General features: G+C 43.8%; 2 protein-coding genes across 2 annotated transcripts in view; both read right to left on the bottom strand.

Annotated features, from left to right (window-relative positions):
* Positions 1 to 1686, bottom strand: part of fgf4 (fibroblast growth factor 4) — a 4960-nt gene extending 3274 nt beyond the window's left edge. The window contains exons 1-2 of the mRNA XM_005753629.1: positions 1221 to 1686; positions 113 to 216 (exon numbers count right to left, since the gene is read on the bottom strand). Of these exons, the coding sequence (XP_005753686.1) occupies positions 113 to 216; positions 1221 to 1506 (390 nt within the window). The 5' untranslated portion in view covers positions 1507 to 1686. The remainder of the gene's footprint in view (positions 1 to 112; positions 217 to 1220) is intronic.
* A 5295-nt stretch (positions 1687 to 6981) lies between these two features.
* Positions 6982 to 14328, bottom strand: part of fgf3 (fibroblast growth factor 3) — a 10243-nt gene continuing 2896 nt past the window's right edge. Inside the window, exons 2-4 of the mRNA XM_005753633.2 lie at positions 8403 to 8670; positions 7739 to 7842; positions 6982 to 7381 (exon numbers count right to left, since the gene is read on the bottom strand). Of these exons, the coding sequence (XP_005753690.2) occupies positions 7013 to 7381; positions 7739 to 7842; positions 8403 to 8670 (741 nt within the window). The 3' untranslated portion in view covers positions 6982 to 7012. The remainder of the gene's footprint in view (positions 7382 to 7738; positions 7843 to 8402; positions 8671 to 14328) is intronic.

Here is a 14328-nt window from a genome sequence, read left to right as displayed (position 1 = left end):
TGTGTGTGTGTGTGTGTGTGTGTGTGTGTGTGTGTGTGTGTGTGTGTGTGTGTGTGTGTGTGTGTGTGTGTGTGTGTGTGTGATATAATCAGAGTTTTCGTTGTGCACTCACAGATCCGTACAGCTTTCCCCGTCGGTTCATGGCCACAAAAAGTCCGCTACGAATGCCCAGCAAGGTCACCACTCCTCTCTCCACCGGAGAGATCTGCAGGAGACCTGAAGACAAAAAGCAGCACACTTACTACAACACGCCGGTGTGATGCCCTGCGTGCTACGCCACGCGCGCGCACACCGACATTACTGCTTGTGTAAGGAAGTGAGCTGGATGGTCAGACTGAGATTTGAAATTTCGGTAAACACATGTTTGAATTCCAGAGAAAACACCTGGCACATTGTGGCGCCGTCACCCGTGATCTTAACATAAGTTAATACACTAACAAATACACTCCCTTTAAATATATGTGATGTCATGTCAGGCTGAATGAAATCCAGCTCTGACATTTTTGAACATAACTGAATATTTTCACCTTGAGAAATGACAGTGAGGCAAGAAGTGTTTGGAGCTTGGCTCACTACCCTGGAACACCCAGCGCTGAACAGCTCATATCTGAAAAGGTATCAGAAACACGCGAAGGCTAATCGGACGCCAGCTGATGCGTTTCCTCAGCAGGCCTTGACAGGCTGCTGACCGACTGCGTCTTTTAGTTCCATGTATCATTTTAAAGAGTGTGTCAGAGGTTTACAGTCCTCGCTTGGGTTTTCTGTAAATATATGCAGTGTATATGTAATGTATATCCCTGAGGTTTTACGCCTCGTCTTAGAATAGTCACACACATAAAAACAAGCTTTCACTGTCTCGCGAGTAAACAGAAGTTAGTCATTCTTCGTGTCTGCAAATGATTTTAAGTTGCACGAGCAACGGCCCGCAGGCTGGACCTAACTTTAGTTCCAGCCTTTAGGTCACAGCAGCACAATCCTACGCTCCAGATGTTGGTACTGTGGCGTGGGTCAGACTATACACGTGCGCGGGTCTGACGGATCAGGTGTGTGGCCCCGTTTTATTCGCAGTTAGAGAAAATGCGATCAATCATAAGTCAGCTGAGGTGACTGCTTCCTGTTCTAAGAACTTCTTCAGTCGTTTCTCTGGAGTTGTCTTTGCTTTTTGTGTTCAAACACCGAGTCAGAGCAGTGAGGAAAGAAAGTATCAATCGCAAACTTACTGTAACGATGTTCGTTGTGTACTCCCGTTATTCTGCCATCTGGTAACACCTGGATATGAAAACCGATCCCCACGTTGCAATAGAGCCGCCTCAACCTCTTAATGCCCAGGAGGTAGTCGCTGTCCCGGCCGCTCTCCTCCCGCTTCTCCCCCTGGATTCGAGCGAGGGACCGGGAGTAAAGGGCTTCCCAGCGGTCCGCCGTGCCGTTCAGGCCGGGAGCGCATCCTGCCAGTCTGCCAACCAGGCCAAGCACCAGGACGGTCCGCAGGGCGGTCAGAGAGCCCATCCCGGCTCCGTCTGTGAGAGCAGCTTCCCAGTGTTCGACTCTCCAGTGAAGAGAGAAGAGCGAGAAGCAGAGCGAAGCAGGCAGCAGCGCCCGGGAGCGACATTGATCTGCATGGACTCGGCAAAGCCAGACCTCTATATTTATACCTGCATACACATTACATCACTGCTCCACACTTAGTAAAAATCCACAAAGTACTTCTTCACAGTCAGCCGCACCGAAAGCAGGGCTTTATTCACTTCCAATAATGGCCTCGTTATCTCCGCGCACAATCTTTGGAAAATAAAGCAATAAAAGCTCAATAATGACCAAAAAACCTCTTTGTGCGAGCCTTTCATTATCAGCAGCAGAATATCATAATTTATGTATGGGAGGATGTAAAATAGGAAACCGCCAAGTTAACACACAGGAGACAGTTCTATAAATGAACAATAACAGGAAAACAACACAGGTCCAGTTCAACCGAGTGGAAAAAAGAGCGCTAACTTAAGACTGCTACTAGGAAATCATGTCCCGGACCCTTATAGAAAACAATGGTACGAATAAATACAGTCTGTAGTATGATAAGTATGCTGTCATTGTTGACCAAGTCTTTATTTGACTGGAAGCGCCTGCGTGGTTCGTTATTAATCCATGCACCACAGCGTCTGTGTTCAGAATTAAATGGATATTATGAAAACGTCAGTGAAGTTGGACTGGATGGACTGTTCACGTGAGCATGAGCAGCCTTGTGATGGACTGTGTGGAGTGTTGTCCCTGAATTGGATAAGGAAAGGTCAGGAAATACTTCCAAGAAGTTTACAGTTTTCCTAAAAAGCCTTGAGGCTGTGTGTATGGATTTTATTCAGCTCTGTTCGTTGAGTTCAAACTGCCAACCTTAAAGAGTCGAGTTTTGCTTTTGTTTCACTTCTTTTTTAGAACTCACCAGCTGACATCATGGCACAATTTCTTTGATCTGACATCCTTGACGCTCTTTCAGTGCGTTGCTCTTCTTTTGTTTCAGTATTTCATAAGTGTGATGATTCTTGTTACATTTATGCAGAGTGTTAACATTTCCACGCTCTGCTGTGTCCCATTACGGATCTCATTATGGTACTCTGTTGGAGTACTTGAAGATCTTCCACATCTTTCAGCCCAGAGCCCTTTGATCTCTGGACCAGCCTTGTTTCTTTGTGTGCAGCAAAATCGCTCCATGAATGCAGGCAGATCTTAGGCACTCGGTTGGGTATCGATCTCCAATGCAATTTTTCTTCCTCTTTTCATTTTTTACCGCTCCCTTCCGGGATCACCGCAGTGGATCATCTGCCTCCATCTCACCTCATTCCTGTGAACCCTCCTCTGTCACGCCAACCCTCTGCATGTCTTTCTTCACTACATTCATAAACCGTCTGTGTGGTCTTCCCCTTTTCCCCCTGCCTGGCAGAAAAATTCACTTTCCACTGACCCAAAATTATGCAAGAATAGCAAGTAGTCCATAAAACCTTTGGCTTAGTTGAAAAGCATGAAGGCCAGCATACACAACTGATGGAATGCTGGGATGAATCCTCAAGTATCAGCAGTCATGGGCTTATTGCAGTGCTTCAGGAAAGCAGGTCAAGGTTTAGACTGCTGGACCACCAAAGCTACCTTCAGAGCAACTGGTGGACTTGTCCTAAAGTCATTCAGCTGATTAGCTGGTGATGCACAAGTAGGCTGCTAAAAACATTGACCGATGAGCTGCAGAACCTATAGGAAAGCCTCCGGATCCTGTACCGACCTCCAACAAACTCATAAGAGTGTCTGTCCTTTAGGACATTGGAGGTTCATAGGCTGACAGGCTTATAGGACAACAGATGGAATTCCACAATATCAGTATGGATTTTGGACCTTTTTTATTCATTTTTTCTTTTTTTGAAAATATGGAAAATGAAAATATTACAAACGTTCTTTAAAGCTGCTGGACTGTAGAGAAATGCATGTAAGGCAATAAGATGAGACATTTGGCTATCGTTATAATTATTCAACAAACAAATTACACCAAGGCACTGAGCCTTTCAGGTAGCTGGTGCACCGATAGCACCTACGTGGGCTGAGATGTGATGGACCTCAGCATCGGCTTTTGAATGAAGACATTCATGTGAAGCGTTCACACAGCAGGTCTCTTGCTGTCGCTGTCCATGGTTCTGTAATGTCCTTTTATCAGACTAAAATAAAAGCAGGCTGACATGTTTCTTTTCAGCCATGTTGCAGTTTGTAAGTTATGCTTGACTTTATTTTCTGTTTATGCTGTACTGACATTATTGTGGTTTTTGGTTACATGTATGCAGTGAATTATACTACGTGAAACACGTTTTAGATTTCACTGGGTGACAGCTGCAGTTCAGCACTTAAAATGTCTCAGCATCCAACATGATTCATTTGCTCTCTTGTTTATTTACCACGTAGCAGCCCGTGCATAGCATCTTTATGATCCAGAAAAAAAGTATGAAAGTATGTTTCTAGTGATCCGAGAGCACCCTCGGTGACTTGGTAACAAATCATTTCTAAAACTGTACAAAGCGAGTTCATCTTCTAAATGTTGTTTTACCCTGAAAACCTGAACCCATGTGACCTATCTTGTGTCCTTCATCCTCAGTCTGCGTTCATAGTTATCATCTTGTATCGCCAAGTTTAAAACAGATGTAAAGAATCAAAAAACTAGTGTATAAAAACCATCCAGATATGAACCTGGAATCATGTCACATGTACAGCATGTGAAAAGGTGAAAAATGGTTGTGTATCCAGCGTCTTGTTGTGTGTATCCAGACTGGGAAGGAGGTATTTCTTCTGATGTTGTTGGAGCAGTACAGCTGGATGTTGGCCTGGATCTATTAAGTGGTGCGTTGTGAACTTTACATTCCTTTCATGAATGATAAATGAGGTAAAACACATGAAGGAAAAATATTATTTTGTAAATCTTGTAGTTTTTAAGATAATAATCCTTTGACTAGCATGTGCTTTGTAAAAATTCCAAACTGACTGGACAGTGAGCTGCCTATAGAGGGCATCCAACTGCCTTTCCAAAGTAAGAGCATTGGATGCAAGCTCACATGTGTCTGAAGCTCGGCTTTTAGCAAATGTTCCTTTAATGGGCAGAGGGCCATGCTTAACATACGTTTATAGTGCGGTTTTACCAATACACGCCTTTCTGGCCACCAGAATACTCTTTAAGACAAGATTCAGCACTTGTGTGAAGTAGCCATTGTCTTCTAGTTTTTACTTGACTCGGGGTTTCTTTTGTGTCCCTGGGTGTTTTGAAATGCTCCAAAATAAATACAAAAATAAACTAAAATGCCTACTGGTGTTGGCCAGAGGGGCCGATGGTGCGATATGGCAGCCTCGCTTCTGTCAGTCTGCCCCAGGGCAGCTGTGGCTACACCTGTAGCTGCCTCCACCAGTGTGTGAATGTGAGAGTGAATGAATAGTGGAATTGTAAAGCGCTTTGGGTGCCTTGAAAAGCGCTATATAAATCCAATCCATTGTTATTATTATTATTATAAAATGTGTTGTTATTAATAAAAAGGGACTGATTGCTCAAAGCCATTATCTGACTTAAAGGCAAAATCAGAATCACATCTTAGTGAGCGGATCATTATGATGATGGGATAACAATTTTCCATCATTCTCATAAAAAGTGTGTGCATTTGCAGTGGGCAGATTAATCATTTTAAACAGTGTTTATTTTTGTTGTTTTTACTGTAATAACTAATCATATATAATTTCTGAACGAAACACATTATTTACACCTAGAAGGAGGAACTGTATCCCATAATTTCCAGATTTAGTGAACATGCCCATCTAAAAAGATGGGCTTAAAATCATCTAGCTATTGTGTAAATACTTATCCATTCCCCCCATCATGCCCGTAGACGTTGCAAATAAACACAACTGCTGTAGGCTGTCTGATAAAGTTTAGTAGGAGAACACAGATTTACATGGATGGAAAGGACACATCAGAGGAGGCTGAGGAGATAACGTTTGTTAAAAGTATTCAGGGAGGGGCAGGGTCCACAATAGGCCCTGACCTCACTGAAGCCCAGCATTCCTGATGAGTAATGTTAGAGTTTATGACAAACCACAGCAAGGTGTTGCACTTTCTATGACACAGTTTCTGCTCTGAGAAGGGCCAGCCTTGCTTATCAGCTATGCAGCTTTTGGTCTTAAAAAAAAGGCCAAATGTCTCAGGCGGCATTGCTTCCAAGCCCCCCTGGGAGGAGGTATTGTCCTGGCCAGGAAACCTTCCGTGCTTACAGGTATAGAATGACAAGGCTTTATAGGTAGCTACCGACAGATGTGAGTCAAGTGTGATAAAACCTGAAAATCTGAAAAAATCCTTGAAATAAAAATTTGCTGTACTTGTTCCTGTTATGGTAGCGTGCGGATACTGCAGCGGGGAGAGAGGGACGGACAGACTGCCGTGTGTACAGCTAAAAATGAAATACAAATCTGAGCTTTAATTTCAAAGAGAATCCTCCAAACAACGTTAGCTTGGGTCTGGGCTAATATCCTGCTGTTTTACACCACCTGTCAGAAGTTCCTACTGTGCATTTCAGACATTGCTGCCTTCAAAGATCTGTGGCCAATAAAACCAAACATTTTGCTTTTTAGGTTTTCCACATATAAAAATAGGACATCTTATATAAATAAAATTTTTGAAGCAATAAAAAACTAAAATAAATGCCAAAACATTTGCATGGTGTCCACAGCTGCATCAGCTGCATCAGATTCAGGCACAAACACATTTCTCAGAGACATTTCTGATGAACAGATGATAGAACTGCTGGATCGGTACCTTGTGTTTTATGTTGGAATCAGTGGACACTAAGAAACAACAGCACAATGGCTATAATGCAGAAATAGTTATATCAATAACTTACAACACAGGAACCAAATAAATATCCATAGATTTAGTAAAATATTTCACTTTCTAAACAGTAGACCATCACATTGTAAGAACGTCATACAGCTAGTGAGCACAGTTAGTCTGATTTGATCTTTGCTTCATACTGTGAAAAGTGCCTCTCTCTGTGATGTCTGCTCTTCAGTGTCCTTTTTGTTTGGTAGCGCTTCAGCAAAATACGACTTTGTCTTTGTTATCTCAGCTTTTGATAAATGAAAAGCTCTAAAGCTGCTGTACATGCCAATAGTATTTACAAAAACACAACCACGTTTCAAAGGTTTTTCTTCTGTGTGAAGTTGATGGTGAACTTACGAACACCTTTGCTTACAAGTTTGAAGACGCATGGAGTCAGTAAACAGCTAATTCTAAGGCTGGGGGTGTGCGAGTCTCCTCAAGCTGGAGCATTTAGTCTGAGCCACAGCACTTCAAGTCTTCCGTGAACAAAAACTTCCACTGATCCAGAGGAAGAACCCAAATCATTCATCCACATCCTCCATTGCTGTTAAGCTACAGTATGTGGCAGGATTAAGGTCCATGTTTGGGCAAATCACAGACTGTCCTCCAACTGTCTGCCGACACGTGTGGCTGTCAGGCCCAGCCTTTCCCAGCGCGATGCCGGCGTCTTCGGCGCTCAGCACGGCGGCTGTGGTGATGGGCATGGTGATGTGGCCCCGGACTCTCCCTCAGCCGCTTCACCATTTCATGGTCTTTGTTACCAAGCACCCTAGGCAGAAAGAGCGAGGCTTTGTCCGTGCTTCGGGTTTTAAAGCCTCGCCGTGGCCGCCCTTTGCCGTTGATGGAAACGTACCACTGTCTCTTGGCGCTGGCCCGGCGCTTGCTGCTGCCGCCGCCTCCCGGTGCAGCAGGGTGCTCTGTGGAGTGGTGGCGGGAGGCGTAGGTGTTGTACCCCAGCTCGTGGATTCGCTCCACAAACTCACACTCTTTGTTGAACACTTCCTAGAGAGGAGAATGGATGTGAGAACGAAGCACGTTAGTCTTTCTGGAAACAGGAGCGGTGAAATTCACTCCTCTTTGGTGGCGCAGACTAAGTTTACGGTCACTTACTTTTCAGTGGCTAAACATGACAATGTGACACTAAAGCAGGGCAAAGGACAGAGGCTGCTCATGTGTCAGGCCCTGTGCTCTCTGCCTGATTGTTGCAGTGATTTAGTGCTATAGAAATAAAAATGAATTGAGCTGAATTAATGGCATAATTAAGGCATGTTTTGTTGTGTTATGTGTTCTCCACTAGCTCTGACCCATTCCCAACATGTCAGATGCGTGCGTGCGTGTGTGTGTGTGTGCTGAACACACCGATGCATACAGCCGTCCTTTATCATTCATGGCCAGATATCTCCCAGAGAAGAGCCCCTTTATGGCCACAACACCAACGTCCACTGCTGTGATTTCCATGATGCCTGTGATACACACAACAGTAACATTTTTGTATTTCTGTGTTGGACATGTTTAATAGAACATTTCTCTCTCTTAAATGTCACCATATTTCTGTATAAATGTGTGTAAATGTATTAATTTATATTCTCCGTTATTTAGAAAAAAAATGAATTAAAATGAAAAAAGTTTCATTTTACTCTTAAACATATGAACAAACTAGTTTTTTCTTGCTTAACTTGCTTAACTTGCTCATTCAGTTCACCGCTCCTCACACACACGCACACACACACACACACACACACGTGTGTGTGTGTGTGTGTGTGTGTGTGTGTGTGTGTGTGTGCAGTTTTAGGGTCCGGCTCAGTTTCTTAGCTGTTCCCGGGACTGCGCTCTTCTGAACAGAGATCTCGGACGCTGTTCCTGGAATCACTGCACCGATTGTGTGTATATATATACATTATATATACATTATACACACACATGGCTGGCTGTAATGACATGGGTTCTTTCTTTCTCTCACGCACACACAAAGTGTCACAGCTCTCCGCTTACACGTCTCTTCCTTTCAAACTTCAGTACTCACTGAGCGGGTTGTTTTCATCCAGCGAGCCATCTATTTTGCCGTTAGGATGGATCTGCAGATGATATTTGGTAGCGCAGTAAAGTTTCCTGCGTCTTGGCGCTCCTCCGAGGTGTTCATACACTCCTCCGCGCCCCCCGGCGTCTCTCCGATGCCGGGGGTCGCAAGCCTGGCCCGAAGCGCAGCGGGGCCGTGGACTAACCGGGTCCCACAGGCTCAGCAACAGCAGCAGAGCTATCACCAGCATTGTGGCATGGCCGGGAAGCGACAACTGTAGCAAAAAACAGCAGAATTCCAGCCCAACACTCGGGGTCCCATTAAAGTGATTTAAGGGGTCTTAACACAGCCGAAGAGCTTCAGCCCTGCGCGTATCCGAGCACCACAGGCAGCTCTGACAGCACACCCGCCTCCGAGGTGGAATCCTCGCCTCTGCAGCTGAAAAGCCCTCCCGTGGACCCGACTGAGCGCCTCTGCTCAGAGTGAGCGCAGATATAAAAGAAGCTTGTGGCGACAATAGGCTGAACTCCAACCAATTGATACAAAGGAAAAGGGCAGACAAAAAGGTATCGGCCCTGTGTGAAGTGAGAGACAGCGGCGTGGATAAAATTACACAGTGGCAAGAGCATAAACGTCCTAAAAGAGCAATTAGACATCCCAAATTATATAGATATGCTCGGCCAGCCACCGCAACAGGTGAGGAATAAGACTGCCGCTAAACCCGGTCCTCACCTTAAAAACAAAAGCGGAAAGCATTCAGCTTTTGAATTCTGACATCCTGAACAACCACAGGCTTCATCTAATTTCTCACGCTGTAAGATTCAGTTGGGTCCCCCCAGAAACGACTTTATCAGCCGCATTCTGAAGCAAAAGAAATGTTAGCCTTTTCAGCTTTTGGGTGGTCCACATCTGCGTGTCCTTGTTCTTCCCGGTTTAACAGGTGCTTGCCAAGCATGCATCATGGCAAGCTGAGGTGAATCTCAAGCGTGTTCAGCTTGAACCAGCACCTTCAGACATCCCACAAAGACACTCCCGAGTAGGATGACGGGGAATTAAACATTTCCAGTCGACTATGCGCTCAGCATTTATACACTCCTCTTGACCTGGAAGCATAGATTAAGAAAGACAAATGGACATTATGTCACGGGCCTCTCTCCATTTGCTCTTTACACCACAGAAGCTCTCTGCTGTGCGTTAGTTTTTCATTGTTTACCCAGGCAGTGGATTGGCCCAGACTTTTCCCATCCTAATGCCCCAGCCCTGGCTAGGCAGCAGCCGGTGGGCGGAAGAGCAGCAGGCTAAATGACTACTGCCTAAATTGCTTCCATCTTGGTCACATTATGGTTTTCATTCTGGTAATTAGCACCATCATCTACAAATCTCTCTGCCCTTTGGCACTGCTCCACTGCTGCTATGAAGGCCTCTGCTGAGAATCCCCCAGAGAGCAGACGTTAATTTGTCTTCCCCTCCCATACATCACCCAGCTAGCTGCCTGTGTCACTTTATTTACTCTGATGATCAGAAAAGCTAACTCTTTTAATTACAAATGTGTGCAATTTATGCCTCCAAAGACCCCTCAGGAGTCAGACAACACACCAAAACATCAGCCAGGCCGTGTGTATCAGAGGTTGTTCTGGTGGCCGTTTCTAAGTGAGACGCTCTTGATGTGGTTAAATGCTGGAAGAGGGTGGAACCTTAGATGTGGTGTGCTGTTTCTCTCAGAAACTATTTTAATTATGCTCCCCTGCACACCGCCCACAAAGCATCTCAGCAATAAGCAGGGCAAATGCTTGCAATTTGTGAGCGACATACACAATTTCTTCTTCACATTTAAAGAAGTGTGTGTTGTTGTTTTTAGGTTAAAGTGTCAGTTATGATTCAGCTAAATCTGAGCTGTATTCTTCAGTTAGATTTTGTGTACACATGCATTCGAGCAGAGTTAGTACCTGGGACATCGGTGCTCTAGTTTGAATACCATCATTTTGTCAAATAGCAGGCCAAAACTTGTATATGTCCATCAGCAAGTTGATTCACAAAGTTACTCAAAACCTATTTCAGTAAATCAAATATACTTATGAAACCCTCATATTGAGCTCAAAGTGAAACACATCAGTGCAAAATAAATAAAAGGAGGTCATACGTTTTGCCCATTCTTACAAAGACAGGAGTCCGCTGACTACAGGGCCAAATCTTTTTGCTGTCAGCTGCCTGTCACAGCAAAACCCATACAGAGGTGCTTTACATCCCAAGAGAACTCCAGTAAATCCTCCACAGTGACAGTGGGGAAGAGAAACCGAAAGGCCCAGAGTCCAGCAGCTGGGATGACAAGAAAGAAGTGAAAAAAAGAAGCAAACAATAGAGCAGTAAATGCCTGGCAGGTTGATGGAGCCAGCAGCAGCTGATGAATCCGTACATACCTGCAGAAAGGTATAGGAGAGAAAGGAAAATGAGGATGAAGCATAAACTACAGATCCAACTTTAAACTTTAGGAAACAAATGTTTTCGATCTTAAATCCAAACTGGGAGCTGATTCCACAGGGGAGGAGCTTTGTCTCCCATTCTACCTTTGGGAGCCCGAGGAACCACAGCTAAGTCTGTGCTCTGAAACCAAAGTGAGATCTCGCAGGAAAGTTACACAACAGGAGACAAATATAACTGCAGGGCAGACTGTGTGCATGTTCTACTGAGTGTTACGTAAATGTTCCTTCAGCTCGGTAAGACTGTGATATGACTTTTACAGAAAAACAAGTCAGCTGTTACATTTAAAGATGTTTAGGTGTGAGTGCCTTACCAGCAAACCTGAGGTGGACACTAACTCTCAGTTCTTGGTCAGGCAGCTCGCTGTATGATATTTTAATTGGAAAATTCAACCAAGAGTAGATGAACAAAGTATTGAATCAAGTAGTTTTATTCACAGTCTTTAATTTTTGACGATATGCTGCTAAAGTCATTATAGCTTGTGGCTTCCAAGTGGCTCACATTTTCCACAATTTTCATAGCATGGGCAGCAAAATATGGTGCCAACTTGTACTTAACCTGTACCGATCTTTCTTCAAACACGGGAAACGGCCCGGCTGGAAAATCACAGCTGTTGGATACATTCCACATATTTGAAAGGATGACGAGTTGCTTCAGAAAATAGTTAATAATGAATGTAAGAGTCAATAAATAAATAAATTAATTAATTAAAATATCGAAAAAAGCCATAGTGCATCCTGGCTGTAGCTCAGAAGGTAGAGCAGGTCATCTACTGGAAGGTTAGTGGTTCGATCCCTGGTTCCTCCAGTTTGCATGTCAAGCATCCTTGGGCAACATACTAACCCCCAAGTTGCATCATATTGGTGTATGCATTTGTTGAAAGCTTAGAAGAAAAGTGCTTGTGAATATGGCATGTTGCATAGAGCGCTTTGAGTGCTCTGGGAGAGTAGAAAAGTGCTACATAAGAATTTAGCATCCACACAAATATAAAACATATTTGTGTGGGAGAGCCTTGGGAAATATGTCCTGTTATCTGCACAAAACAAAGTTAACTAATTGATCAAATAAGTTAACTGCACGCTGTATTCGTAGCCACGGTGACTGGAGTTCCCGGCATGTCCTTTTTATATCTTGAATGCATTCACACCTGCTTTCAGAAGAAAGAAGAAACTGAAATGTGCATTTGCCTCATGAAAAAACTTTGGCCAGTTCCCGAATATTTGCCCAACTGAAATATTTACATTTTCTTTTGCCATCATCCACTTAACAAATGAATCCAAACCCAGTCATGTGGAGTGCTCTTACACAAAAGCCAAAAGCATACATTTTAACTTTCCCCTTTTCTCTCCTTCATTCACGAATCAAAGCAAGGATTTCAGGGCTCCTTTTTAATTGACGTCCCCAAATTCTCCCCTCCAACACTGCCCTCAAAAACCCCTCTTTGCACAAAAGGGTTTCTTTTTTACAATAATACAAAGGTTATTAGCCAGTTCCTTTCGTGCCCCTCTTCCCTCCCAAAATTCCCTTCCCACCTTTTTACGAGGTACCAGTAATCCAGAGCAAATCAAAATGACCTTTGAACCCTTTCTGCTGTACTTTTTCTCATGGGCAGATTTCTTTAGTGAGCCGGTGATCAGAGGGCTGAACCCGACCGCTGGCTCTCGTCTCCTGACAAATCGCTGCTGAGCTGCTTTTGTCCCCATGACTTTGATCTCACCTGCTTGTCAGGCGCTTCAGAATGAAGTCTAGTACAGTTCCAACACACAGCAAACAAATTGGCAACTATTTTATTCTACCTCCCTCTGTGTCCCTCTCTTTTATTTCAGCCCAATTGAGCCTTTAACACAGGCATGTTGGCTTGCTAGGTGACTGTTTCCACAGCTTCCAGAGAGAACTGAAAATCACACTTTAGAATAAAACACCTTCAAAACAGAAGATTAAACTTACCAAATAGAGGCACAGTCACAGGTCATGCAAGCCTAATCCACAACATTTGAGTGTGTGAAAAACACGTGATTTTCTTTTAAATTTCATAATACACAGATCCAGGAGTCAGGCAGATCATCTTGTGACTGCCATCAGTGGAAGTGTGAATGTTAGATAGACAGCACTGGGGTAGAAAAACAGATTTTGTGAATGAAGTGCAGTGAGTGTTCAAGTAGAAGTAGAGTAGAAAAGCACTATATAAAAGCTATTTACCGTGTGCACCTGATCCTCTAGTTTTAACCTGGTATTAAATGTTTTTTAAAAGTTTTGTCTGCTTGGTTCTCAGCATGGCAGCCTTGTCAACAAACTGCTATTACAGATAATGCAGGAACCACAAATGGGACTCTTTCGATATGTTGATCGCTAATGATTTATACAATTTAAACAATACAAAAAACAACAACAAGTACATTAAAAGCAAAAACAAACAAATGAATTTAAAAATATATAATTTTTAAAAAGCCTCTACAAAGTACTACATTTGATTAAGATGTGAGCAACTACTTGGCCTGGACAGAGATCTCGGATGTTGTTCCCGGGATCTGCTGGAGCCACTCAGCTAGCTTGGGAGTCACCGCACCGAGTGCTCCAATTACCACTGGGACCACTGTTACCTTGACCCTCCACATCATCTCGAGCTCATCTCTGAGCCCTTGGTACTTCTCCAGCTTGTATGTATACTCTGTATACTATGCCGGCCAGCCACTTGGTTATGGCAGCCTGCCTGCTAGCATCTTGCATCCTGCTGTTATGTGCTAGCTTGCCTCAGCGGCATCTTTACACAGCCTTTTGCCTGCTGTGTTAGACCCCAGCCCCTATGGATCTATATATATTTTTCACTAGCTGGGCCCACATCCGCATTTTAGGTTTGACAGCGTTTTAGTAGATAAAGGTGAACGGCTTGGATGTGAATTGAGCTGCGGTTTGGGGAAGGCCTCAAAGGGGACTGGCGGTGGCTCCCGGGCCTAGCAGATCCCCATGTACTAAATAGAAGAATTGAAAAGGGGAGGGAGGGGCACATAGACGAGAATGAACAGCTTGTAGAACTGGGGGAACATATATAGATAAGAACCGGACGGAGCATGTTTGGTCCTGCTCCCGAAGTTCCTAATGAAATATGCTTCAGGTTGGTCTTGAAGACACTTGAAGCAATTACACTGCTCAGTGGAAACTAGTCAATTTTATAAATCATAATTAAACCACTGTTCAACCCTTTGTGTACCAATGCCATTAAAGATGATGAATATTGTAACATTGTGTGTATCTTGGGAATTGTCAGTGTGGAAATAGCAGTAGCTAAAAGCAACACTGTGTCTAAGTAGAGCATCCAGGGCTGCTAGTATGACTCCGTCATTTGACCATCATTCTAATATACAGTGGGGCAAAAAAGTATTTAGTCAGCCACCGATTGTGCAAGTTCCCCCACTTAAAATGATGACAGAGGTCAGTAATTTGCACCAGAGGTACA

The sequence above is a fragment of the Pundamilia nyererei genome, unplaced genomic scaffold, assembly GCF_000239375.1.
Source record: "Pundamilia nyererei isolate P.nyererei 1_Seehausen unplaced genomic scaffold, PunNye1.0 scaffold00445, whole genome shotgun sequence".
NCBI classification, from domain to species: domain Eukaryota; kingdom Metazoa; phylum Chordata; class Actinopteri; order Cichliformes; family Cichlidae; genus Pundamilia; species Pundamilia nyererei.
The sequence above is the reverse complement of the archived record's forward strand: the minus strand, read 5'-3'. Positions and strand labels throughout refer to the sequence as shown.